The sequence below is a fragment of the Ranitomeya imitator genome, chromosome 4 (assembly GCF_032444005.1).
Source record: "Ranitomeya imitator isolate aRanImi1 chromosome 4, aRanImi1.pri, whole genome shotgun sequence".
Classification (NCBI taxonomy): Eukaryota; Metazoa; Chordata; class Amphibia; order Anura; family Dendrobatidae; genus Ranitomeya; species Ranitomeya imitator.
Window position 1 is genome coordinate 32,784,020 of NC_091285.1, and position 27,676 is coordinate 32,811,695.

A 27,676-nucleotide genomic window follows, 5' to 3' on the forward strand; every position below is an offset into this window, starting at 1 on the left:
ACTTATATGGAATTGCTAGTTATACGATTTCCAAATATGATCAATTCATTAGATTCACCTAAATGTGGATAACTTTTTTTTGGCAACAAGTCTCGTTTAATGAATGAGGAAAGAAAACCTTTGCTGCGAGTCGCTCCCTTCGCTGCCGGTAATGTTCGAGCAATCGTGTAACAAACAAGGAAACAGACAGGATCCTTCCTTCTATATTTAGCCTTCAGCCGTTTCGACAGTTTTAAATCTTCCGCTCAGTGTACGATGCGTCTCCGGCTACTAATCAGATGCCACGGTGCCCTGAGTGCCAGACGTTGCTGCCCCGTGTTACCATGAACAGGTGTGCGCACGGCTGGATTTTTATTCTTTTTTTATTCACGTTTTTTTTTATTTTTTACTTTTTTAGTTGTTTTGTCTTTATCATTAGAGACTAATTTGTTTGAAAAATATCTTTCTTGATTATATTTTTTGGATATAATCTGTTATCTAAGATTATACATGACCATAATGGAAATTTCATCAAAATATGCTTCCCATCATAATACTGAAGATTCTGGGGTGGGTAACGGCTGGGGTCTATAATTCGAAAAATAGGTCTTCTTCCAGAAAGAGCACCACACCTGTCCATTGGTTCTGTCTGAAATGGTAACTCTGCACTAATTGATGGGTTTCTCTGGATTCTGAGACCAGAATAATGTTGGTGCAGAGACCCTGATTCCAGGGATGTGTCACCAGTCTGCTTTGTGCAGTTTTGATAAAATCCCTATTTTCTCTGCTGTAGATGTTGTAGTGCTAAAAAAATACTGAGATGTGTATAACCCCGCCCACATCCCTGATTGGCAGCTTTCTGCCAATGTTCAGGAAGCTGCCAATCAGTAGTGGGGGTGTGGTTGCACAGATTAGTTTGACTGGTTTGCACATGATGCCTAGTCCTCCAGTGATAATCTCCTGATGATTAAACACTGATTGTATTGAAGCTATAGCAAGCTGCTGAGAAAGTGACATTCCCAGGATTAGACTATATCACACTGCTCTCAGATTAAAAACAAAGCCTTGCTGACAGTTTCCCTTTAAATGTCCCCAAAAATGTTGGCAATTATGCACTGTGCTGTCCTGGTATGGAGGGACGTGATTAAATAAGTTGGCTTCAGGAATTAAGGCCCCTTCTGTTCAGTGTACACCCGTACATGTGAGACCCGATTTCTCCTAGGACAGTTTGGCTTTGCCATGATAGATAAGAGATGCGCGTGCCGAAAACCGGTGCCATAATATCAGACATTTTGGGCTATCAGTTATAAGATTTACACTATTTTACTATATTAAATAACCTCAGGCATCAGAATTGGCGGTGCCAATCATCAGACGCGGCACATCCAATTACACAAGGCGCCGCACAGGCACAGCTTCTCTATTTGTGATTCTGATGCTGATAGCGACGTTTTAAAATTTTTATCTGTGCCGAGAATCAGCGGCGGAATACATAATCTGATGGCAGTAACTGCATCCTTCAGAAGTACGAGGTGGAGGTAGTTTTATGGCGTTGTCTGAAAATATGACCATAAAAAGAACTGCATGTCACACATAAAAAGTAAAGTTTGTTGGTCTGATGGTTTTTTTTAATTTTTGTAGGAGAAATAATTTTTGGGAAAACAAATACATATATTTTATTGTAATATTTTATTTTGTTTTTTATATTTAGAAACTAATCCTCAGCATTGCACGCTTGGCGGTTCCAAGCGCTGTGGATTAGACTGGGGTGGAAAGAGATGATTTGCATAGCTCCGCCTACTGCAAAGGATTCTGGGTAAACCTGCTATTCTTTGTATTATGCTGCTTGCAAGTACTTTCCGTTTCAGGAAAGCATCCACTATAAAGGACGTAGACATCCCGCGTCTCTGATTGGTCGAGGCCGCCACGACCACGAATTCTGGAATCATCATTGTCCATATACTACGGGGACATGCATATTCTAGAATACCCGATGCGTTAGAATCGGGCCACAATCTAGTAGATATATAAATAGATAGATGATAGATAGATAGACAGATAATTAGATAGCTAGATAGATAATACATGGATAGATAATAGATAGAAAATAAATATATAATAGATAGATGATAGATAGATAGATAGATAGATAGATAGATAATAAATGGATAGATAGATAGATAGATAGATAGATAGATAGATAGTTGTTCAATGAAAAACTGAGAGATGCTTGTTGTCACGTGACTAAGTATGAAAATCGCATGAGTGAAGTGGCCATGTGATGACTGCTTGAACCAGCAAGCAGAGCTGAATCCTGACAGTGAGTATATTACACACTGTTAGGATTGGCATATTGTCCCATGACTGTGACCTCATGCTACCCCTACACCCACACAGCTTAGTCTCTATTCTGTGGTTACTCACACTTTTCTCGCCCCATACTTTCTCCTTGCACATTTCCCCCTCTCTTCTCATACTGTCTCTTCTTTCCTCCCCACTGCTAACCATACTGTCTCCTCATATATTTACTCTCCATACTGCCTCCTCACACATCCACCAGACTCCCCATACTGTGTCTGCACCCATCAAATCACCCCCGCTCCTTAAACTGCGTCCTCATACATTCTTCCCCTTGCTCCTCATACCATGTCCACACCCATTCCACCACTCAACCGTACTGGGTCTGCACCATCCCATCCCTCGCTCCCCATACTGTGTCGGCATACATTCCCTCCCATACTGTGTCCGCACCCATCCTCCCCATTCTGTGTCTGCACCAATTCCCCCACTCATTATACTGTGTCTGCACCCATTCCTCCTCATACTGTTTCCTCATACATGCCCCCCATCTTCCCACTTTCTCCTATTACTTTGTCTTCAATTTTCTCCCACTCCTCAAACTGTGTCCTCAAATCTTCCCTCCGGTTACACTAAATCTTCCCCACCCTTCAGTTTCACAAAACCTTCACCACGTCGCCGTTTCACTAAATCTTTCCCACCCCTCCACCCGGTTTCATAAAATTTTCGATGTCTTTAGCTCCACTGGAGCACTTACCACCAATCTTGTTTGCGCACCAGCAAGTGACGTCAGCGGCGTGATCACATGTCCTGATCACGCTGCTGACATTGCCCTGACTTCTATTGTTCTCGCGGCACACTGCTCCTTCTCTGAGCCGGCTGTCAGATGACAGCCAGCCAGGTACGGACTGGGGCTGAAATTCAGCCCTGGCATCTGAAATCACACAGGCCCAAGTTGTCCCCGTTCCCATTAAACCAGATGGAATATATTACTAATATTACCCTGGATGGAGGAAAGGAAGATTTTCTACAAGACCAATATACTAATGATACCCGTGGCCTGCTGGGGTAAGTGACGGAGCAACTTTGTGCTCCATCACAACTCTTAACAGTATGGGTGTCTTGAGAACGCCGATTCTGTTAACAACGTAGCAGACAAGGCAGCCCATAACCAGACAGGCCCTTCTGGCATTTGCCAGAATTGCCAAATGGCCAGTCCGGCCGAGCCAGCTCAGAGAATACCCAACTCCTAGTCCGGAGGAGACACTTTGGACCACCGCATCAGGTGACCCAATGGCGCCCCCCAGGGCATATGCCCTAGATACACCTCTAAGATAGATAGTCACATAGACTGTGTCACCATTCACCTTGTGGACAGTGCTTGTCCCTACAGAGCCTGGCACTGTAGCAATGATTAATCAGTACCAGGGACAGCCTCCATTGACAAAGCCAGTGATCAAAAAAATTGAATCCTCTATTTTCAGGAAGAATAACAGAGACACAACCTAGAATTCTCCAGAACCGTTGTTTCTAACACAGCCATGTCAGGGGAGTGGACAGGTCCTCCTCGAAGCCTTAGAACATTAGTAACCGATCATCTGGCACCAGGTTCCATTGATGCTGAATTCCATGAATTGTGGTCTTCGGTATATATTTTCCATTTTTTAACTCCCCATTACAACCAAGCCCCTTTGTTCGCCATTTAAGCCCATTTAATTTTTCAATCCCCCCGTCTTTCTGCCTTTTTCTTGCACTCCAGTAAATATTACACGTCCCCTAGACAAAGTTCACCTCCTATAAATGAAATGTAAACCACTTAATCTGTTAGATTTTTAGCACTTGTCGGTATTTGCCTAACAAATCCCCGGGCTCGTGGCCTTTGATGATGCCTCGTAGGAACGCTAACACGCCAGATCAGCTGCAGGAGAGACAAAATGACATTTACATGGCTTTCATAAGCCAGTTCACTGAAGGGGTCCTTAAACAGGCAGGGCACGGTAATATTTAATAAGCGGCGCCAAGCCATCACGGGTAAAATTAGCATTTTCCGGCTGCACGGTACATTTGGGATAAAAGCTTTTATTTGTGAAGTGATCATTATTTTAACAAAGAGGAGCTACTTGATAATTTCCATTTTAACTCTCCAATACGCTATCAGCTATTCAGGACTATTATGCTAAATGGTGGCTGTAATCATGTTATTGTCGCAGATTGAAGAGGAGGGGGTTCTCCTCTGATGTTTTAACAAAAAAAAAGGCACTGGAGCATTTATCCCGCGACTACCAGAGAATTATTTATTACTGTACAATGTGCCTGTCCGAGCCACAGTGACACATCATTAGGAACGCCTGCCGGATCCGTACAGTACTAGCGATTACGATGACCTGGGATTTGGTCCTAAATAACAGGTTATTTTACCAAATCGTTGCCAATTCCAATATTTACAAGTTTTATTAGACCAGAGTTTTCTAATTCTGTATTAGTAAAGCTTAAAGGGGTTTCAGTTACTACTAGTTGTCACTGCAGGATCAATAATAACCAGTAGATCAGATGGGATACAACAGCTAAATCCCACAACTATCAGAGTTTTTGTTCCTATTTTATTCCCACTGTTCCCCTGAGTATTCCAGTTTTTGTTTTTTCAAAATCCGCCATTCGGTTCCATAGATAAAGGTATTTATATGTAGTGCTTCTATTCATGGTCTTTACGAGGGGGCAGTGCTCACATGGTAATTATGCAGATCAGCCTACAGACACGCCCCCGAGGATCCTGTGAACTTTTAAAAAGGTCTATATGTCTGGAACCGTATGGCAGATTAAAAAAAAACAAAAAACATAATACTCAGGGGAGTGCAAGGAATAAAATAAGAGCAAAAGTGGTCACTTCTAACCTGATGACAGGTCCTCTGCTATGGTAGTCCCATAAAGGCAGAATAGAGCAACAGCCCACTTGTACGATCAGTGAGAGTCTCGATGGTCATGCCTCCACCGTTCTACGTGTTATCCTCCATTCTGTGCATTCTACACTTACCAATGCACTTTGGGCCTGATTCATTCTTGCTTTTATGCCTTTTTTTATGTCAAGTTCTTGGCATCTATCTTTTGCCTGTTTTTCCCTTGTGCCTTATAGTTCTTTTAATTTGCACTGTTTTTAAAGTCTGTTTTCCATATGATCACCTGCTTTTTTTTTGCTCATCCTTTTAGTCGGGGTTTGGAGTTTCCAGATATTTTTGGCTGATTCATCATATGCAACTTTTTAATATATCACAATACTTTTTTTTGCGCAAATGTACTCCAGTCCACCAAGGACAAAGAAAGAAGAGTTACATTAAAAAAATGCAAATGACCAATCAACCATTCTTCTTTCCTTTTCGCACCATAGTGAAAATCTCGGCTTCCTGTAAGTGAATGATAACACTCGTCCATTTCGGGACAACAAATCTGCACAATCTAAGAAGTAGATACAATAGTATCCAGTATAGGCAATACGGTACTTCGGCAACAGTTACACACATTTCTGGTAGTTTGTAGGGATGAGCGAACACTCGGGTTCGGGGTTCGCACTATACACATAGTGTCTGTTGCTGAACTCCAAACATAGACTTCTCCCGGAAGTTCGTGTTAGTGTTTGCAGTTCGGATGCTCAATAAAGATTTTTGAAAGGCTTAGGCTTTGAGCACTTCTGCAGCCATCACAACCATGCCGACTATTGGTTGGCCAGTGCACCACATGACCCGGCCTATATAACCGTGTAAAAAATAATAATAATTAAAACAAACAACTTGGGGTCCAGCCAATTTTTAATAACTAGCCAAGGGAAAGCAGACTGCTGTGAGCGGGCCTTATTATTCTGGGAAGGACCAATAATTATGGAGCTTCCCAGCCTATTAATATCAGGCCCCAGCTGTCTGCTTTGCCTTTGCTAGTTATCAAAAATAGGGGAGGCTCCACGAATTTTTTTTGGGTCCCCACCATTTTTTCATAACCAGCAAAGGCAAAGCAGACAGCTGTAATCTGATATGATCAGGCTGGGAAGGTCCATGGTTATCTGGCCCTTCCTAGGCTAAAAATACCAGCTCACAGCTGTCTGCTTTGCCTTGGCTGGTTATAAAAAATAGAAACCCACATTTTTTTTCTTTTATTTTTTAACAAATACAGTAAACTACACACAAAAGGCACTGCTCCACTCCTCCATTAGAACCTTCGGCTCCTAGTTCAAGATTATTATTTTTTTTTTATTTTAAGGAATTTCCCTATCCACATATCTATTATCTATCTATCTATCTATCTATCTATCTATCTATCTATCTATCTATCTATCTATCTATCTATCCTATGCTCCACACATCCCTCATCTTATAGTATATTGTCTCTTTCTAATACACAGTAGATGATAATGTCTCACTATACACAGTTCTGAGCGCTCGTTATAATAATACAGCTCCTGTTTCTCCCGATTTTTGTCTTTTGGAATGCAGCTACACCATGTATCAAAGCGATCAGTCCAAGCGAAGGATGGACCACCGGAGGCGCCACCGTCATCATTATAGGAGACAATTTCTTTGATGGCTTACAGGTCATATTCGGCACCATGCTGGTCTGGAGCGAGGTAGGTGTTTCCTAAGAGTTACTGGAACATGATTTTTTTTTTAGCGAGGGGGACTAGGTCCTAAGTGACAAAAAAATTTAAAAAAGTGACCAGTTATAAAACAGTAATAGTAATCTTAAAATATATTCATAGAAAAGCCAATTTCACCAAAATTAGCAAGTTAAAAACTGTGGTCAAGTTTTTGACAGAATCAGGTCTATTGCCAAATAACAGTATATGGCAAAAGTTTCACTAATATAGCAATGTCCACTTCTAGAATTATAGAATCCCAAGGTGCGCATCTTTGCAATTGATAATTCCCTGAGTGACCCCTTGTACTGTCACAAGTGCCCCCTTATAAAGTAATAATATCCCAAGTTCCCCCATTATGAAATAATAAGGCCTTAAATGACCCCTTACATGGTAATAGTTCCACCCCTAGAAATGACCCCTTAAAGAGTATTAATGCTCCAGCATCTCACTTTAGGAATTAATAATCCCCCTGAGCATCCCCCCATAAAGTAGTAATGGTCTAAGCGCCCCTTATAAAGTAATAATGCCCCCATTAAAATATTACTGTCCCTTAAGTGCCCCTTATCAAGCAATAATGTCCAAGGTGGCCCCATACTAAATAATAATGCCCACTGTGGATGCCGTACAGTTAAGAGCGGCACTCGCATGAGTAGATAGCCACAAGCCACACATCATGGGCCCGTTAGACCCTTTACCAGTGTTGAGAAGAAAGGGGAATATGGCGGCAAATCCATCAAATAAAAATAATTATCTTTATTTAGCCCTCCATTAAAACAAGTGGATCCATGTGAAAAATATTTAAACTGATGCGTTTCTGGCGCGACTACTGTCATTAATCATAGGATACATTTTGGGAAACCTCTTTAAGATGATGGGAACCAATTACTCTACTGGATACAAAACACCAATAGGGAAACGTTAGACAAAGCACAATCATGAAGCATACAAACATAAGCATGTAAATACGAAAAACACAAAAAAAAACATAAGGAAAACTGAGTCGTGGGGTACTCGGTACCCGATCCGGTCTTAAAGGGGATGTCATGGTGGTGGCGACCCGGTCCTTGGCCCCGGGGCGCCCAATTAAAAGGAAAGGTCTTTAAGGGGATTTGTAAAGTCTATGTACGTGACGCCACCTGTGGTTTACAGTCAGAGGGGACCGACACTTCTTAAAGGGGTCCTCTGGGGTGATGTTGTTGCAGCAAGATGGTGAGGCTTCCCACAGGTGAAGTGGGGTCCCCAGGGCTCCCAAGGTGTATGGGCAATGATGGTATATGCCGATAAATAATAAAGGACACCGTATGATAGTCTTTACCTGGTTTACTGATGGTAGCAGTCCGTCTCAGTCCAGGGTACCAGGTACAGGTGTCCTATGGTCTGGCTGGCCTGGAGGCAATACATGAATCCCTTTATCCAGTTGAGATCCGTGAGCCTTTCCTACTAATGCTGGTGAGTGAGGTCCTCGCTGCCTGAAGCTTACTGGTATGGTACCCCTCTTTTCCCCTGTCCTGGGATAGGTACCTGTATGGTGGGTGGAGCGCCCCCGTAGGGCAGTGTGGTACTCGGTACCGGGTCCTTTGGTTCTCAAGGGGGGATGTCACGGTGGCTGACCCGGTCCGTGGCCCTCGGGAGGTCCGTTGTAAAAGGGGAAAGGTCTTTAAAGGGGAAATGTTCATGACGCCACCTGTGGTATTCAGTCAGGGTGACTGATGCTGCTTAGGGGTCCGCTGGGGTGATGCCATGGCAGCTAGATGGTATATCTTCCCACAGGTGAAGTATGTCCCCAGGGCTTCCCGGAGAGTAGATGGTGGATGGTGAGAGGTGCAGTGAAGAACGAGGACACAAGGGTACAGTCTCTTTACCTTTTTACTGAAGGCTTCAGCATCCACAGTCCGGAGCACCAGATCACAGGGCAGGCAGGGTCCGGCCGCTTTGGAGGCAAATCCAGAGTCCCCTTATCCAGGTGGAAATCAGTAGCCTTCCTCTAGCGCCTGAGTGTTGTAGTACCTTACTGCTGAGCCTCTCATAAGGTCCTCACAACTATTGAAGATGTTATAGATGTTGTGTCTCTCTCTGTCCCCCAGATGGATAGGAACAAACGCGTATGACTGGTGGCCTGAGGCTTTTTACAGGGACTCTAGCACGCCCCAGCCCCCACAAGTTGCCACCGTGCCTCCTGGGTATAGGGCGGATCAGTGTTGTGAATTCTGCTCTTGGGTTCCCTCCAGTGGTTGTAGGTGGGAATGCAGTTGTCTCTGAGTCACAGTCCTGGCCAGGTGTATCTGCTAATTGCTGTTCTGACTGGAATATTTAAGTGTGCAGGATTCATTAGCCCTTGCCAGTTGTCAATGTTCCTTGTGAAGTGTTGGTTCACTTTCTGGCTTCTCCTGCTAGCTGCCAAATTCAGCAAAGATAAGTGTTTGGTTTTTTGTGTCTGTGGCACACTGCTGTGTACTTGTTTCAGTTTTATTCCTGCTCTGATTGTAGGATTCACTGGAGTTGCAGATATACGCTCCTACATCTTTAGTTAGATGTAGGAAGTTTTTGTATATTCTGCTGTGGATATTTTTGAAGGGTTTTAATACTGACCGCACAGAACTCTGTCCTATCCTGTCCTATTTAGCTAGAACGGCCTCCTGTGCTAAATCCTGTTTTTCTGCCTGTGTATGTTTTTTCCTCTCCGACTCACCGCCAATATTTGTGGGGGGCTGTCTATCCTTTGGGGATCTGCTCTGAGGCAAGATAGTATTCCTATTTCCATCTTTAGGGGTATTTAGTCCTCCGGCTGTGACGAGGTGTCTAGGATTGTTAGGTACACTCCACGGCTACTTCTAGTTGCGGTGTTAAGTTCAGGATTGCGGTCAGTATAGTGACCACCTTCTCCAGTGAAAGTTCTCATGCTGCTCCAAGGTCACCGGATCATAGCAGATCAGTAACTTGAAATTAGCTGTCCTGCCGGTCTCTGGAGCAAGGCATAAAGGAATGTTGCTCCCTCGGTGTTCTGGCTACCGGATCCAGCGCCTCAGAAGGAGGCAGCCTGTGCAGGGCAGAACTCCTTCTGGTTTCCTCTCCTTTTGCTATGACTTCTTGTCACTCTCTACAATACAGTTCTCTGTTCGTGTCTCTTTCTTAGGATGCTGCCGCACGTGGGGCAGGCGCAGCTCCGTGGCCTTCTGTCTAGGCCTCTGACAGGATCCTACCCCTGTCAGGGACCAACTACCTGAGCGGAGCTCAGATAGCAGCTAACTGGGTGAAGCCCAGCCAGCTTCTGCCTCACTTCCTATCCAGACCACCAGTTTTACCTAATTGTGACGAGTGCCCTAATAAATAGGAGCTTAGCTCCCCCTGGTGGACTGGAGTGTGAAGTGTGTTGCATGTTTGTGATACCTGGTAAAGAGATCTCCTTTATTGCCTTCAAACGTAACATCACTCCCCCCTAGAGGAGAATTATATTACTGCAACGACCAGTTCCCTGGGGCGCTGCATGGGCAGCTTGAGCCATTTTAGCATGACCCGGTCCCTTCAGGTGCTGCTGTGTCTTCAGGTGTGGTGTGGGCAAATCAAATACAGTTCTTAGCCCTCCGGTTCTGTCATGCATCCTCGAGAGCGACACGACCTCGGGCTCCCGATGCCCGGTTTCTGCGTTCTGGCTCTGAGGGTGCTTGGTCACAGTTCCCCCCTGAGCCCTTTATCTCTCCTCTACTCCTTCTCTCAGTAGCTCCACCACATTCAACCCCTCGGGTTCTCCTTCCTTCCTGGAGCTGCAGCTCAAATCCTGGCTGCACGGCTCCTCTGTCTGCGCTCAGTTCCAGACTTTCTTCTCCCTCCACTGTCTCTCACCAACTGAACTCTTTGGTCTCCCTCGACCAACTGACTAATTCCTCCTCCAGACCAGGACATTTAAAGCTGGGGAAGCTCCCCTAAACCCGGGTCCTGAGCTCCCCCTTCTGGCCTGGATTTGGAATGTGTTGTGTGTGGGTGCCTTACCTGGTGAAGGGAATTCCCCTTGTCTCCAAGCATGATATTACCCTCCCCGAAAGGAAGGCAATATCACTGTAACAACCAGTCACCTGGGGTGTTACAAAACCAAACAGCAAAAAGAAATATGATAAATCCTACTAATGGAAATGCAATAAATGAATAAAAAACAAATCATTCTTGTAATTCATACCATGTGGATATTAGCATTGAGAGTCAGGATTCAATAAGCTTCACGTAATGCCAGTTGTTCCTGTCAGAAATCTTGCAATTTGGGGGCTTTTTTATGTTCATATTTTCTATCCTCTCAGGAACAGTTTACAGGAGTTTTTTGCTACCAGCAGAGGCAGGATTAAAATGGCAGGTAACACATCTATTCACCACCAATCACAATAAGCAATGTCACAGCTCCCATGCTCCCCCTGTCTTCACAATGACCTTTGCAATCGCTCATTATATGCTTCAATACAAAAGATAAGGTCATTGTGGCTATGTACATGTATTGTTTCCTGAAACAAAAAGAATAAACATTCACAAAAAAAACAGTGGCCAGTGTGAAAATTGCAAGATTACTATTTTTTTTTCTTTTTAATGTAGATCGTGCTATGTAAAAAAAAAAAAGTTTAAAAAATACATTTAATTTAAAAAAACCTGATTTAATCAATAGGTCATTTTCTGATGATGGCTTCCCTTTAAATATTGATTCTTTTGTTCTCAGTCGCTGTCTGATAGCGGCTTTCTCCCTTGAGAACAAAAGGTTTGAGAGTCTCGAGAGACTTTGTCAGCCAACAGCTTCCGCATGGGCATAGTGTGTGACATCGGAGACTTCTTACAAACTAGTAGATAAAGTTACATATATGATAGGAGCGATACGAGATAAGATAATGTTTCTTGAAAGTTTACTTTACACCATTGTCCCTTTTAGAATGAATTTTTTAAGCGCTAAGAACAAGAAAGCGACACAAGAAAGCGACACAAGAGATTGTATAAGAAAAGTACAGTTACAGTTACGGTAATCATTGTCTTGCCCTGCGATGAAGAGGGAATCGTCTTGTGTTCCTAGTCAGTGGGAAATCTTTGTCAGGATCCCATTCAGAAATCCCCACCCGGCAGGACAATACCCAGCGCCAAGCGAGACGAGTGAAGACAGCGAGGGAGCAGTTCTGATATAACTGGGAGGCAAAGTGCAAAAATCCGATATTACAGAGAGCTTTGTAGCATAAAAAAAGCCTTCTAAAAAGGAAACTCCTTACAATTCCCGGGATTTAAGAGCGCCATTGTTATTCGACCCATTACACGCGTTGGGGTCGCGGCTCTGATACATTTATTAGAAAAAAAGGGTGCAGCTAATGAGATTCAGAGCACCGAATTCCTGACGTTTTAGGGGCGAGAAGAGCTGGAGATGTGGGCTAATTGATACATTTGGGCTTTCCTGGCTTCTGCTGACCCCCCACCTATCCTGTTTCACATGTGGTTGCAATCCGCACTGCTTGTTCTTTGCTGTGAAACTTGAGATTCATCTCTTTGCTATTCTCACACTTTGTCCCTCATGCTGTTAGACTTCGCTGGGTATTTTTTTTTTTAATAGCAAAGAATTTTTACTGTTCTCTGAAAGGACAACAATAATTATGCTCATATATAGTTTTAAAGAAAGACTTACACATATGGCACCAATATTTTCTGCTGCATTGTGCAAAACGAGGTCCTTCCTAATGAAAGCACATAGGATAGTCACTCATAACCCATGAAATTTTCCCCGTGTCATTGGCTGCAACACAACCCCAAAGCATGATTGATCCACCCCCATGCTTAATGGTTTGCGAGATGTTCTTTTCCTGAAGTTCTCCACACGTACCTGATCATTGTGGCCAAAGAGTTCTATTTTAACCTCATCGGTCCACAGGACTTGTTTCCAAAATGCATCAGGCTTGTTTAGATGTTCTTTTGCATAATTCTGACAATAAATTTTATGGTGAGAATGCAGGAGAGGTTTTCTTCTGATGACTCTTCCAGGAAGGCCATATTTGTGCAGGTGTCTCTGAACAGTAGAACAATGTACCACGACTCCAGAGTCTGCTAAATCTTTCTGAATGTCTTTTGCAGTCAAGCTAGGGTTCTCTTTTGCATCTCTAGCAATTCTACAAGCAGCTCTCCCTGAGATTTTGCTTGATCTTCCAGACCTTATTTTGACCCCACTGTTCCTGTTAACTGCCATTTCTTAATTACATTTCAAACTGAGGAAAGGGTAACTTGATAACGTTTTGCTATCTTCTTATAACCTTCTCCTGCCTTGTGGGTCACCACCATTTTCATTTCCAGAGTGCTAGGCAGCTGCTTAGAAGAACCCATGTGTTAGGGGTCAAGTTCCCGCCTCTGCACAGGGGGAATCTCAAGCCATCTCCGCTGCAGTCTCCCATTCTTCTCCTGCCACAGTGGAGCCTGCTCAGCGGAGGCGTCGGTCCTAGAGTCTCGCTCAGTCTGACACTGTGCAAAGGGTTACTGCTGCCTTTCCAACTTCTGCCATTGTAGCCAGTACTGGTCAGCGTTGAGCAGACGTCTTTGGGACTAAGTCCTACTTTTCCCCTTCTGAGCATGCCGAGGGTAAGATCTCTAATTGGAGATCAAGGGTCACATGCTTAAGTGCTGTGGCAGCCTCCCATTGGCCCTTCTGGGAAGGTCCTGTAGTTGCTGCAGCTATAAAAGGTTTGCATGACCGCACGGCCATGCACTAGTATCAATCTATGTTATGTGCTTTGCGCCAGTGTGGTCTTGTGTGTATGTATTTAGGGCCCTGGCTGAAATAAGCCCCTAGAATACCGACACCTCTGGTGAGGAGTTTTGTGTGTATGTATTCAGGGTCCCGGCTGAAATAAGCCCTAGAATACCGGCACCTCCGGTGAGGAGTTTGTGTGTGTGCAAAACCACTGACTGCTATCAGCTCAGCAGTTAGCTGTGTACTCCTGTGAGTCTAACACAGTGCTTTCTTTTGTCGGCGACTCTGAAGTAACAGAGTTCGCTTATACCGTCATATAGTGCCATTTGCTAGCAGCAGGTTCCTCCTACACGGTGGTCCCCGGGCTGCGAACGCACCAATAACTTCATCTATTTACTCGGTGCGTTCCGCTAGCCCTAACACCATGGCTGCTGTTTTTTGGTACAAGGTTAGAGGAGGCTGGGTTTTAATAAACCTCGGAAATTTACATCACTTGGCCTTTCCTAACGATGATAGTGAACAAGTCATAATTCTAACAGGCTAATTAAGGTAATTAAAGTAGTTTTGACCAGTGGAGCCCAAACTTTTACCCGACTCCATAGGTCAAGGGTTTGGTCCGAATTTCCTTGGTCTTGGCGACTTCTAGAGTCATGCAGTCTTGTGTAAAGAGTCAAAGGGGTGGCCCTAGTCTCCTCTGGTATCATCCAGGCTTATTTAAAAGATCAATGAGGTGGGGGTGACTTGTAATGGAAAGACTACATGGGTGCAACAACAAGACCAGCGGCATCTGGTGCCTTCAAAGTGAAGCAAGGTACACGGGCCTCAGCTTCATCTGTGGGCTTGTTGGATAATACTAGAACTGATTTGTAGGACTGCATGACTCTGTAGGAGACTAAGACCGCCTCCTTGACCCTTTATGTGCTATTTTATTACTTTATTTTTTCATTTATGCTCTAAGGCACATTCAGAAAGGGATAGCTTTAGAAAGCTGTTACTATTTTGTACAGCACTATGCCTGTGGTTTAGGGACCGTCAAAATGATAGGTTCCCTTTAACCCTATGTCTGTCAGGGGATTTGGACCTCTATCAGAAAAATTGAACTTCAACTAATATAAATATTAATTTAAAAAAAAATGCTGTAGCAGAAAAATTGAGCTCCAACTAATATAAATATTAATACAAAAAAATTACTGTATCGGAAAAATTGAGCTCCAACTAATATAAATATTAAATTAAAAAAATTACTGTATCAGAAAAATTGAACTCCAACTAATATAAATATTAATAAAAGAAAATTAATCAGCACAGAATCACTTGTATCTAAAAATTGCATGGTGTCAAAGGTTCACATTCACTTTAGTTTCTGACCATAGACAGCTTTACCGATCCTTTTGCAGATCAATAAAAAATTGTCATGAACGATCATTTCCAGAAATGCTCACTCCCGAATATCCTGCATTCTAAACAAGCAGTGGATCACCCATTCAACGATGTGGTTATCGTCAGCACATCGTCCCGTGTAAACAGGATTTGCGCTGCCGAAATAATGGCAGCCTGTGCGCACTTGACGATCTATCATCAATTGTTCTCTGCTCATCGTTAAATGACGCCTGTCAGTTCATGTAAACGAAACTTATGATAAAACATTCTAATTTTATCATGGAATTAAAGTTGGCCCACCACTAAAACACTTTTGCTCGTAAGCTATATTGTCACTGTCTCCCACGTGCTACATGAAAAGTAACGCCGACGAGTTAATTGCGTCTTTTGTGCCTTTCTTTATAAAGATGTGTCACGGAGACGTAAAGGAGGATCGGAAACATAACAACTATCCCTTCATTGGCTCATTGTAATTTGCTTTGTTTCTACAGTTAATCACACCTCATGCCATCCGCGTGCAGACCCCTCCCCGACATATCCCAGGAGTGGTGGAAGTTACATTATCCTACAAATCCAAGCAGTTCTGCAAAGGAACACCTGGACGATTCATCTACACAGGTAAGCGTCATGGTACTGTCTTATATGTATGCTTGGGGAATAGAGGTGCAGTAATTAAGGAGGTTGTCCAGGACTTATACATTGATGATCATCAATATCAGATCGGTGGGAGTCCAACATCCAGAACCCAGCACCATCAGATGTTTTTAGTTCCACTGGTGGACAGAGCCAGTACTGCACAGCTTTGTACCAGCTTTGTACACTGTGTAATGGCTTTCAGGTTAGGTCCTATTTGCTTCAATAGGAACCGTGATGCAGTACTTGAGAACACCCACTAGACAGTGTGCAGAGCTGTGGTGTTCTGGCTCTGTACACTATGTACATCTGGTCGGAATGAGGACTAAAAGCAGGAAGCCGAGTCAGACTGGCCCACAGGGGAACCGGGCAATCCCCCGGTAGGCCTCACCACACTAAAAGAGCAGTAGATGTTACAATACACTTGATTCACTATTTACAGACAAAAGCAGCACTCGCCATTCATTTAACAAACTACCCAGTTTATTATTATATAGAAGCATGAATGAGAGTAATGTAGTATTTGCATATAGTAGAACAGTAGGTCTTCAAAGTCATTGTGTTACTGTTGGGCCCTAGTCTGACACTGAGTGAGAACATCAAGTTTTGGACCCTCAATGATCTGATATTGATATCCTAAGAATAGGACAATCCCTTTAAAGAGCTGATATTCATACAACTGAATATAGCAATGTGGTTTGAACCAGCATTACATTAGATCCCAGTAAATGACCTACTACACTACGGATACACATGTCGAATAACCCATACATAGACTAGTTAGCAGGCACTTGTTCTGTATCTTCCGCCGTCTGCCCCTAGCTGTTCCCTCTTAATAACTGATCAGCCGGGAAATAAAGATCAATCATAGAGTAGCTGAGGCCAACACAAACATATCGACAAGCACAAAGCCAATAACAGCCCAGTGTAGAAACTTCATTCATCATCTGAGCGAGGAGACTCAGGAGAGAATAAACCCATCTCCTGCGACTGTCTAGGAGACTGCGGTGAGACTCCGAAGTCACCGTATCGTCTCTCCAGAACCACTTCACCGCAGTGCACTTTTTGTGTCCAGCAAATGACCAGGATGGATTTTTTTTTTGTTGAGACCAGAATTTACCTTTAAATTTACTGAAATGGGTCACAGTGACAAAGTATAATACGTAAATGATACGTAAGAATTTAATTGGTTGCTGCTGGAGTTGTCCAAAAAAAATTGTAGAATCGTGGTCGAGAGGCCATGATGGTAATCGATCCCTGTCAACCTCATCCTACCTGCTGGCATCCCCTTCTGATTAGTAAATCCAATGGGAATGCATCGTATAAGAATGCATGATGTCGTGCCTTGTAATCAGAAGATGCCGGCTGTTAGATGAAGGTTCTCAAGGTCCTGGTTTGGTGGCCATGAGCTGTTGACGTGGCCACTGGCATGGACGGACTGGAAGTGAAATTCAGCCTTGGCATTTGAAAGCACATGGGCCCATGTTGTTCCTCCCCCCCTGATGCTTCATCTCAGCTGCACCCTGAGGACGCTAATACGGTTAACAGCATAGCAGACAATGCGGCCCACGACTGGACCAGCCCATCTGGCATTTGCCAGAATTTCCAGATGATCAGTCCAGCCCTGACCACTGGACAAGATCATGCAAATTTTTTTGTTCAACCTTACCTGTTGCTTTACTTATAATAATTTGCGTATATTACCCGTTTTCGTGCGTTTTTTTGCCAAACATGGAGCCCAAGTATATTTTAAAGATACTTTTCCAATGCTAATAGAAGGGTTAATATCATTCGCCTTAGTTGTTTTTTTTTTTGCATAGGGCTTAGGTGTTTTTTTTTTGTTATTCCACATGAATTAAAGCCTTAACCCGAGTCCCTCACTCTTTAGAGTAATCAGAAAATTTATAGAGCAGCGGATAAAATAATAAAAAAAAAGGTTGTAGGGATATCGACCCCGTGAAAATAATAACACGACTCATCTGTAGGAAGAAGAAAAATGAAGCGGTGGAAAAGGGGGTAGTCTGGTGCGTGCTGCTGTGTGTATTGATCCAGAGGACAGAAGCACACGTTCTTCTTCTCATTAGCTCTTGGCTCCATGGTCTCGTTACATGGACACCGCAGCGCTCAGAAGGAGGTGGAGAGGGGGGTGGATAGGAAGGATCGCAGCCTCTGACCAAGAAATAGGAAACAGATCCGAAGCAGCCATGGCCAAACTCACTGTCACCTTCCCACTGTGACAGGACGGCTCCTTTTTCATCCTCTCTGACTTGACATAGGGGTAATTATACCACTGACATCCTAACAGCGATTTCCCAGTGGATGAAACCCCTGGAATATGTGTCCATCACTCCAGAGGAGACCTGGCCTTTCGCAAGGGTCAATGAATAATTGAAGGTTGGCACCAGTTAAATACACATTTGGTGCTTGTTTAAGGATCGAGGACAACTTGATCAAAAGTTCAATTGTCGATGTCAACTAATCAAACTCTTGGATTCGTTCTTGTGCCTTTTGCTCTTACAGTAAACTACAAACTCTACGGCCCCCTTCCCAACTAGAACTTCTAGTCTTAAAATGCCCATATATATTAGATACCTGTTCGTATTTTGTCAATGTGGACGGTCCGCAAGCAGCGGACGGACACCTTTATCTTTTAGGAGAATAAAAGGATCAGTTGCTAAAAGTCAACTTGCCCAATCTTCTCTCCGCTAACATTATTTAGCGGGTGAGAGTTGGGAGGCCCTCATACAAATTACAGGGTGGGCTGGTCACGCAAAAAGAAGTAAAAGTAGGTTTGACAAAGTTTTTTCTAAGCAGATTTTACACTGGCAAGAAATGAATCTGGACTAAGATGGCAAAAAATCCAAACTTGATGTAGATTTTGTCTTGATCAATCTATAAACCTGGCTATTAAAATATAAGGCAATATACCATCAAGTGAATCATGATGTAACCATATTGCACTATATATTTCCCAACTTTTTGAGGACAGAACAACAACCAGTTGCACCTTTGTTGATGTACACAAGGCCAATTCAGGTCTACCCTAGTTGGCCCCTTGTCTATTCTGACCTCTGCTTGAAAAGCATAAGGCAGACTTACCCAGATCTCCATGGATTCCCCAAAAGCCCAGCAGTCACTGACATCTTCCTAGGCATATCACTACATAGGTCCAATGTCCTCTTATGGAAATGAGAATTCTCCATCCATGGGAGGTAAAAAGAATTTGCAGACTGGCCTGGACTTTATAGACCTCAAGTTGAGCCTACCATCATGGAAGTTGTCCATCTAAAGAGAGCTTCTCCTCAAACATGACCATAAAACAGGGAATGGAAAATTGTCCCAAGGGTCTAATTTAGTTTTAATTTGGAGCTACTGGGTTAAGGAGAGTTAAAACATTTTTGCCAACTCTACCTAAATGTCCAGGAGACTCCTGGTAAAGGCGATACCACTCAGACTCTTGGAAAATTTAGGACATTTCCTGATAACCACCAAATACTCCTAAGATGTCCCCAAAAACAGTGCTATTGGAAGGTGGAATAAACTGAGAAGATAACGGCCTGAAAAGTGGCATGGCTCTGGGGAAAAAGTGTTATGCCACCCGTTTTGTGCGCCGTATCTTATGTCCTTCCAACAAGACTTTCCTTAATTTTGGTAAGTATGGGATAAATAAAAGTAGTATCACAGCCTCTTGTCTCGATTTGGGGGCTCTAACAACACCAGGAGGAAGGCCAATTTATTTTTATTGTCTTCACAACTCAAAAAAATCCTAGTTCTTCTCAATTACTCGTTTTGGGTGAAATGCCAAAATCCAGCCCCTCAAATTTATGGATGTTTCCATCCAAAAATAGGTTTATGTGTCTCAATGTAGTTGTACACCATGACAAAAATTATATATGACATGAAACTTAATTTCATGCCCATTTTAGTCTTCGGGCTTCTAGTTACCTGCTCCACCTGGCTTTTTCGTCTCCGAATCTGCAGATGTTTCCTAATCAGGCACTTTGGACCAATTCTCTTCTAGTACCGGGGCTCACAATGCCCACAAATCAGGACCGGCCCTTTACAAGTGTCAGAGACACAGCTGCCGCTTTTAGTCGCAGGTTGAAAACTTTAAAAACCAAATTTGGTTCCTTTTCTAAACAAGCCACAAACCTCAATCTACACTTAACTTCCAAAATGTGAAATTTATGAGGAGAGAAAGCAATAAAACGGTTACAATCTGGCGTTTGGTCCCTGTCTGTCGGCTCCCAGCTGCCCCTTTTCTCGCAGAATGTGGCTGCCCTGAGTTTATTAAAGGTTTTACCACTTCTCACTTCTGCTTTCTGCTAAATGGCGAGGATAAAACATCTAACTGCCTGGAGAGTTGTCTATGTCACAGCGTGTACATCCGTCTGCCGCATTCTGAGATATAGGGATGTCGTCTTAAGAGTCTTCTACTGCGCGGCGAGAAGATGGCCTCAATCTGCTGACTGCTGTTGTGTGATATAGCCATTCAGCCCTTCTATTCTTGGGTCGAAAGCATTGCTCTCACCAGAAAGAGGCCATTTTATACACACTGGTGTAAAACCCTGGGGGTAAAATTGCAAAGTGTTTGTAAAAACAAGCAACTTTGCAAATTGCCTCTTGTTAATAATCCTCTCCGTTCTGAAGCATGAAGCAGATTCTTAAGTTTATTGCTTCTTGCGTAGGATATCGGTCAACACTGCAGTCTACCACAGGTGGACAAAATCTTAGGGAAGGAGAACAGCACTTACAATCTCTTTGCTGTAGGTGGATTGCCGAATACGGCCATCTTCAGTACCACTGTGCTCCTTTGATGCTGACTCCCTTCCTGTTTTGGCCATCTCGATGGTCCAAACTGTCAGCCTTCAGGAGCACGCCACCTCCTGACAAGCAGGAATCCAGAAGACAGGGGTGAGTGCACTCCTGAAGACAGAATATGGGACAAGTTTTCTAGATACTTTGATATTAATGACCTATGGTATCGGATCCATCATCGATATCTGATGCATGAGGGTCTGAATCCTGGCACAGTTACCAAACAACTTGCTCGGGTATTATCCAATCATCTGGGTGTGGTCGTATATTATGTTCGAGTCCCTGCAGCTGCATGATTTGTGGCTGTTAGACAGTCTCAACCCATGTGGGAGTTGCCTGTTTGTTATGCAATCCCCACATGTGTCGAGGCTGTCAAACACCCGCAAATCATGGAGCTGCAGGGACTCGAACATAATATACGACCACACCCAGATGATTGGATAATACCCGAGCATGCTCAGATAAGATGTTATCCGAGCATGTTCGCTCATCAAACATTAAACAAAATTGCTGGCGTAAAAAAACATTAACAAAGCGGTTCAGGAAACGACCAAAAGGAGCGATCCCTATATATTTACCAAAATATATCACATATTGTTTCTATTTGTCTCCATATGGCTCCCAATGTAATCTCCTAAACATATGTACATGCCAACATTTACTGGCTAGTATAAGGGAGGTGAGCGAAGTCATTGACCATAGCCATGTCCCTTTAAGAAGTCATACCCTGTTCATGCCCATTTCCTGTTCCCTCCACACCTATGTCTCTTTCCCTCCCTTAGACACTCAAATTTAGAAAAGTTCTCATCAAACTTCCGTAAAATTTTCTGACTTTTCTGAGAAGCCGGAAAAAATCCACATTTTTTGGAAGACTCACAAACATTTCAGAAGAGTTGATAATAGAGTTGGATCCAAACCAGATCACGGCGAACCTCTTCCTACCTGTCGGCACTGCTGGTGTCTCCTTCCGATTAGTAGGCTTGACGCAAAATGATGCTGCCTGATAAGTAGGACCTACTAATCAGAAGAGGCGCCTGGGCTACCCGCAGGTAGGAAGAGGTTTGTGGAGCTCTGGTCCGTCGGCGATTACTAACGTGGCCGAAGGACCAGGGTTTGGCAAAATGTTTTGCTCAACTCTAGTTGGTAAGAATTAGTGTTGACTATATTTTTGGAATCTATGAGGACACATGCAGATGTTTCCATGGTTGAATTCCAACTCATTACAATACAACTTATAATTTCTTCATTAGCGCATTCATGGGATATAATAGGTGCCAAACTATGAAATGTTTTGGATTATCAGATTCCTACAAGTATGTATTGGGTTTTATTCTAGAAGTGTAGAAAGCCTCCAGGATGGCAGCCAAAAGGCAACAGGATGACATCAAATTTGCTTCTATCACTTTGTTTTTCATTAGAGAAGTTACGTAATTGGTTTCCTCTGCTTCTCCATATTATCCCTGCCGGAAAGAATTTCTGGACTATTGGATAACAGATTAGAGTTTTCCCGGCATATTGTTAAGGGGGGATTGAAAAGACCCAACTTTTTATGGAGGCAAAATAAAACATGCAAAGTATCTCACACTAGAAAATAGATGGGGCTTTGGTTTTGGCTTCTTTGAACCACTTTTTACCTAGACTAATGAAAAACCCAATTTACTGAAGCTCACGGTATTACCACAGTGTAGGGTTAAGCGGATAAATTGGCGCTTCCTATGTGTCTGGGAACAAAGCTGAAGATGATGGTTTAATGATTTCACGTCAAGACGGTTTGAGAGGTGATTAGTAAGTTCGGGTAATTGAGGACCCGACTTTCGACGTCTAACACAGGCAGCCACCCAGACTTCCACTTATCCAGTTTGGTGCCAGTGTCGAGGGGTTAAACAAGGTGTGCAGACGAGGAATTATGCCCTCCATTACATGTGTCTCTAGCATGCACCGCTGCGTATTCTCACCGGCACGCAGACACTTTCAAAGGCCCAATATATTGTGTCAGTCTTCCACTTTAAACCTCAGAAGCATTACTTCTGATTATTTAGCTTTTAAGTGTCTGCTCTGCGCTTCGTTCTGGGGGCAGATGAGATCCAGGAATCAGAAATCAATGCTAATATAATCAGGAAACTGTGGAAGATGCTTCCTCGAGTTACAGAGGCTCCGACATCAGACCATTATATATCACCGGTCCTGGATGACTAGGAAGGAGAAGGGTGGGGGACAGGAGACCACGTAGCTGTTGTCAGGATAGACAGGGGGGCTTGTTGCGAAAACATTCTTATATTATAGCAGAAATGAACTGTCACTTACGTTTTTGGAATGGCGTAGATTAAGTTTCATAAGGTGCCGCTATAATAATGTAACGTAAATGGTTTTAATGGATTTACGGGCGTAAAAAACCTTGTATAGCAGTAGCCGCAAAGTGGATGAGATTTGTTAAAATGTCATTCAGACGCTGCCGAGAAAAATCATGGAAACTTACCTGTGCCACAATTTCCACTTGCAATTCAAACGGTCAAATCCATAATAAAATCTGCATGGAAAACAAGCAGATTTGGCCACTGATTTATGGCAAAATCGGACGAAAAATAAAGCTCCTGGACCCCAATGCTCGAAAAGGGACCCCCACTAACCAAGAATTTGTGACAACTCTTCAAATGGTTGGTGCTATTTTTCATATTGCCTTTTCTTGCTTAGTTAGTTTTCTGATTGTTACATAAACAACCCCGATTGATCAAGACCGGCGATTTTTAACGCAAACTGGAACCAAACACTCCTGACTCATTAGTGAAGCGGGAGCTTCGGATAAATCGCGTGCGCTTCCATGCGCCTCGTTACAAATTTTACTCCAGTCATTAAACAAATGAGCTGTGACGTCACGGCCCCCGCTGCGCCCCTTATCCCGCCCCAGTTCCGCATATCTTTTGCAGAATTGGGCTCAATTGCTGCATTGCACTGGAAACTTGTGAATTTTCCAAAGCTTTTTTACGGCATAAAAGCTTTGATGAATTGGGGCCACAGTGCAAAATTTGCCACAAAAAGGATTGAAGGCAGAAAAAATAAAACAACGTTGGGCTTTGAGCAAAATGCATGAATTGCGTGTGCCATTTTGATGAATTTGGAGCAAAACAAGTAAAAAAAAAAAGAATTTGACTTAAAAAGACTCGCAAATGATGAATCGGACCCCCTGTATATTACACATAACGCACGTATACATACATTCATTGCAAATACATGAATACACAATGCAAATATATACGCACTTATCTGATGAATACATATATACGTTACACATAAAGCAAATATATACGCGGATCTACATTCCTTAACATTGAAATGATAACACCAATCTTTGGTTAGTGTTGCATCCAAGACACAAAAGTGTAACTCATTGTTGAAGAGAATAGACCTCCATTCCGGCCTCCATTGCTCCATTCTAGCCTACAGTCTCCATCTGGAGACCACGTGGGCAATACTTGAATGCAGCAGGGAGGAGGGTCACTGAGGAATTTGTCAAACATGCAAGGTAGATGGATGTTTAGCAGCAGAGAAGAGGAACACTGAGGAAATTGCCAATCATTTTAGATGTGTGGAGATGTGGTGTTTTTTTGAGGAGTGTTTAAAAGTGAACCTGTCAGCAGAATTTTGCTAAGTAAACTACAGGCATTGTCAAGTTGGCACTGTTATACTGATTAAAATGATACCTGGGCTGAAGAAATCCGTCTGGTGGTTCTTGTGTAATCTGTGTTAAAAATTTTCAGTTAATGAGATGCCTGTGCTCTGAGGTGGTCTGGTGGCAGAGTCTTATCTTCCTGCTCTAGGCCAGAGAAACCAAGGAAAGCCCTGCTCAAAGGCCGCCCCGAAGTACAAACCTTATCATAGAGACAGACTGTTTGTGCTTTGGGGCGGCCTGTGGACAGGTCTTTCCTTGGTTTCACTGGCTTAGAGCAGGAAGATAAGACTCTGCTTACAGTCCCATCCCGGAGCACGAGCTTCTCATTAACTAAAAACTTCTAACACTGATTACACAAGAACCACAAGACGGATTTCTTCACCCCAGGTATCATTTTAATCAGTTTAACACTGCCAACCCGACAGCGTCTGTAGTTTACTTAGCAAAATCCTGCTGACAGGTTCACTTTAAGTAAGAACACCAGCCTTATCAATTGTAAAATCTGTGTAACGTGAAATCAATTATGTTTTTAGAAAATGTTTTTTTCTGCATCGTTGCATTAGACAATATTATTACACGGTAACAGAAGAAAGTTATATCATTGGGAAGGTGGAGAATACAAGATGTTATATCTTCAGAGGTGGAACTGTAACCAGAAAATACATTTATTCTGTAGATAATCTTTCAGGGACCGTACGCCTTGCTGGGAGCCAGTAAACCATCACAGGCTTGTTACCCGCTCAGAACAGAGTAATATGTATTGTCGCTCAGCAATTGTGCTGCTGCAATTCACCCCCTTTCTGTCTGACAGTGTTTATCTAAAATACTTTCCCTGCCGAGCATTCTGGTTTCAGCAAACCATGTCTTATTGGGCGACCTTTTCATTCCCAGTGAGAAGGGCTGAGCTCGTCAGATAAAAGCAACGAGGCAGAGAACAGGAGAAACGCAAGTTACGAAAATCGGAGCATGATTGAAAACAAGATGTGTTAAATCAATGCTCTTTATCGCCTGCCTGTTTTCTGGCAATTGCTGCTCTCAGCTCATTCGGAGCACAAACGAGATGATAAAAGTAGTGTCAGAGAGCTCGCCGGGGTACGAGGGACGCAAACCTGTTTATCACACACACTACATGCATCTCCACTCTTGTCCCTGATAACCGTCATTGTCACAACTCCCAGACAGAATCGTGATGAACAATTACAAGAGGAAATGTGACTGGGGAGAGGAATTTGACTGAGGAGGAAGACTTAACCCTGCGGAAACAGATGATAGATAGGTCATAGGAAGCTGAATAAAATGATACCTTGATATCTGCGATCCGATGTCTTATACCAGAGAAATCCACATTTTTCTTAATATGTAAATGAGCCGTTAAGATCTATGGGCGGGATATAGATCTCCCTGCACCGAGGGATCTTAGAATATTTACAGGTTGATTCCTTTTAAATCTTACAGTACAGTGTGCTCTAAGGATTGTAGATAGACAAGCAGATGAATAGATAACAAAATATGGACAGATAGTACATGCTCCATATATAAGATACAGTAGGTTGAGCAAATAAGCAGATGTATTTAAAATTGATAATATATAGGTAGGTAGATAGATAGATAGATAGATAGATAGATAGATAGATAGATAGATAGATAGATAGATAGATAGATAGATAATAGATAGATAGATAGATAGATGATATATACAGTGAGTACGGAAAGTATTCAGACCCCTTTAGATTTTTCACTCTTTGTTTCATTTCAGCCATTTGATAAATTCAAAAAAGTTCATTTTTTTCTCATTAATGTACACTCTGCAGCCCATCTTGACGGAAAAAAATAGAAATGCAGTAACTTTTGCAAATTTATTAAAAAAGAAAAACTTAAATATCACATGGTCATAAGTATTCAGACCTTTTGCTCAGTATTGAGTAGAAGCACCTTTTGAGCTAGTACAGCCATGAGTCTTCTTGGGAATGATGCAGCCAGTTTTTCACACCTGGATTTGGGGATCCTCGGCCATTCTTCCTTGCAGATCCTCTTCAGTTCCGTCAGGTTGGATGGTGAACGTTGGTGGACGCCATTTTCTGGTCTCTCCAGAGATGCTCAGTTGGGTTTAGGTCAGGGCTCTGGCTGGGCCGGTCAAGAATGGTCACAGAGTTGTTCTGAAGCCTCTCCATTGTTATATTAGCTGTGTGCTTAGGGTCCTTGTCTTGTTGGAAGGTGAACCTTCAGCCAAGTCTGAGGTCTACAGCACTCTGGAAGAGGTTTTCATCCAGGATATCTCTGTACTTGGCCGCATTCATGTTTCCTTCAATGGCAACCAGTCATCCTGTCCCTGCAGCTGAAAAACACCCCCACAGCATGATGCTGCCACCACCATGTTTCACTGTTGGGATTGTATTGGGCAGGTGATGAGCGGTGCCTGGTTTTCTTCACACATACCGCTTAGAATTACCACCAACAAGGTCTATCTTCGTCTCATCAGACCAGAGATTCTTATTTCTCATAGTCTGGGAGTCCTTCATGTGTTTTTAGCAAACTCTATGCGGGCTTTCATATGTCTTACACTGAGGAGAGACTTCCGTTGGGCCACTCTGCCATAAAGGCCCGACTGGTGGAGGGCTGCAGTGATAGTTGACTTTGTGGACCTTTCTCCCATCTCCCTACTGCATCTCTGGAGCTCAGCCACACTGATCGTGGGATTCTTCTTTACCTCTCTCACAAAAAGGCTCTTCTCCCACGATTGCTCAGTTTGACTGAACGGCCAGGTTCAGGAAGACTTCTGGTGGTCCCAAACTTCTTCCATTTAAGGATTATGGAGGCCACTGTGCTCTTAGGAACCTTGAGTACTGCAGAAATTCTGTTGTAACCTTGGCCAGATCTGTGCCTTGCCACAATTCTGTCTCTGAGCTTCTTGGCCAGTTCCTTTGACCTCATGATTCTCATTTGGTCTGACATGCACTATGAGCTGTGAGGTCTTATATAGACAGGTGTGTGCCTTTCCTAATCAAGTCCTATCAGTTTAACCCCTTCAAGTCGCGGCCCTTTTTCGTTTTTGCGTTTTCATTTTTCACTTCCCTCCTTCCCAGAGCCATAACTTTTTTATTTTTCTGTCAATATGGTTATGTGAGGGCTTATTTTTTTGCGGAACGAGTTGTACTTTTGAGCGACACCATTGGTTTCACCATATCTTTTACTAGAAAACGGGAAAAAAATTCCAAGTGCGGTGAAATTGCAAAAAAAGTGCAGATACGTTCTTTTGATCGCCCGTTATTGCATTTTAATGCAATGTCACGGCGACCAAAAAAACGTAATTCTGGCGTTTCGGATTTTTTTCTCGCTACGCTCTTTAGCGATCAGGTTAATGCTTTTTTTTATTAATAGATCGGGTGATTCTGAACGTGGCGATACCAAATACGTGTAGGTTTTTTTTTTTTTTTAATTGTTTTATTTAGGATGGGGCGAAAGGGGGGTGATTTAAACTTTTATATTTTTTTCATATTTTTAACCCCTTTACCCCCAAGGGTGGTTTGCACGTTAATGACCTGGCCAATTTTTACAATTCTGACCACTGTCCCTTTATGAGGTTATAACT

At 43.0% G+C, this 27,676-nt stretch overlaps 1 protein-coding gene across 2 annotated transcripts in view; it reads left to right on the forward strand.

Annotated features, from left to right (window-relative positions):
- EBF1 (EBF transcription factor 1) overlaps positions 1-27,676 on the forward strand; it is a 439,027-nt gene that overhangs the window by 349,971 nt on the left and 61,380 nt on the right. For both annotated transcript variants that reach the window (XM_069763497.1, XM_069763496.1), the window contains exons 9-10: positions 6,756-6,886; positions 15,461-15,587. In XM_069763497.1, the coding sequence (XP_069619598.1) occupies positions 6,756-6,886; positions 15,461-15,587 (258 nt within the window). The remainder of the gene's footprint in view (positions 1-6,755; positions 6,887-15,460; positions 15,588-27,676) is intronic.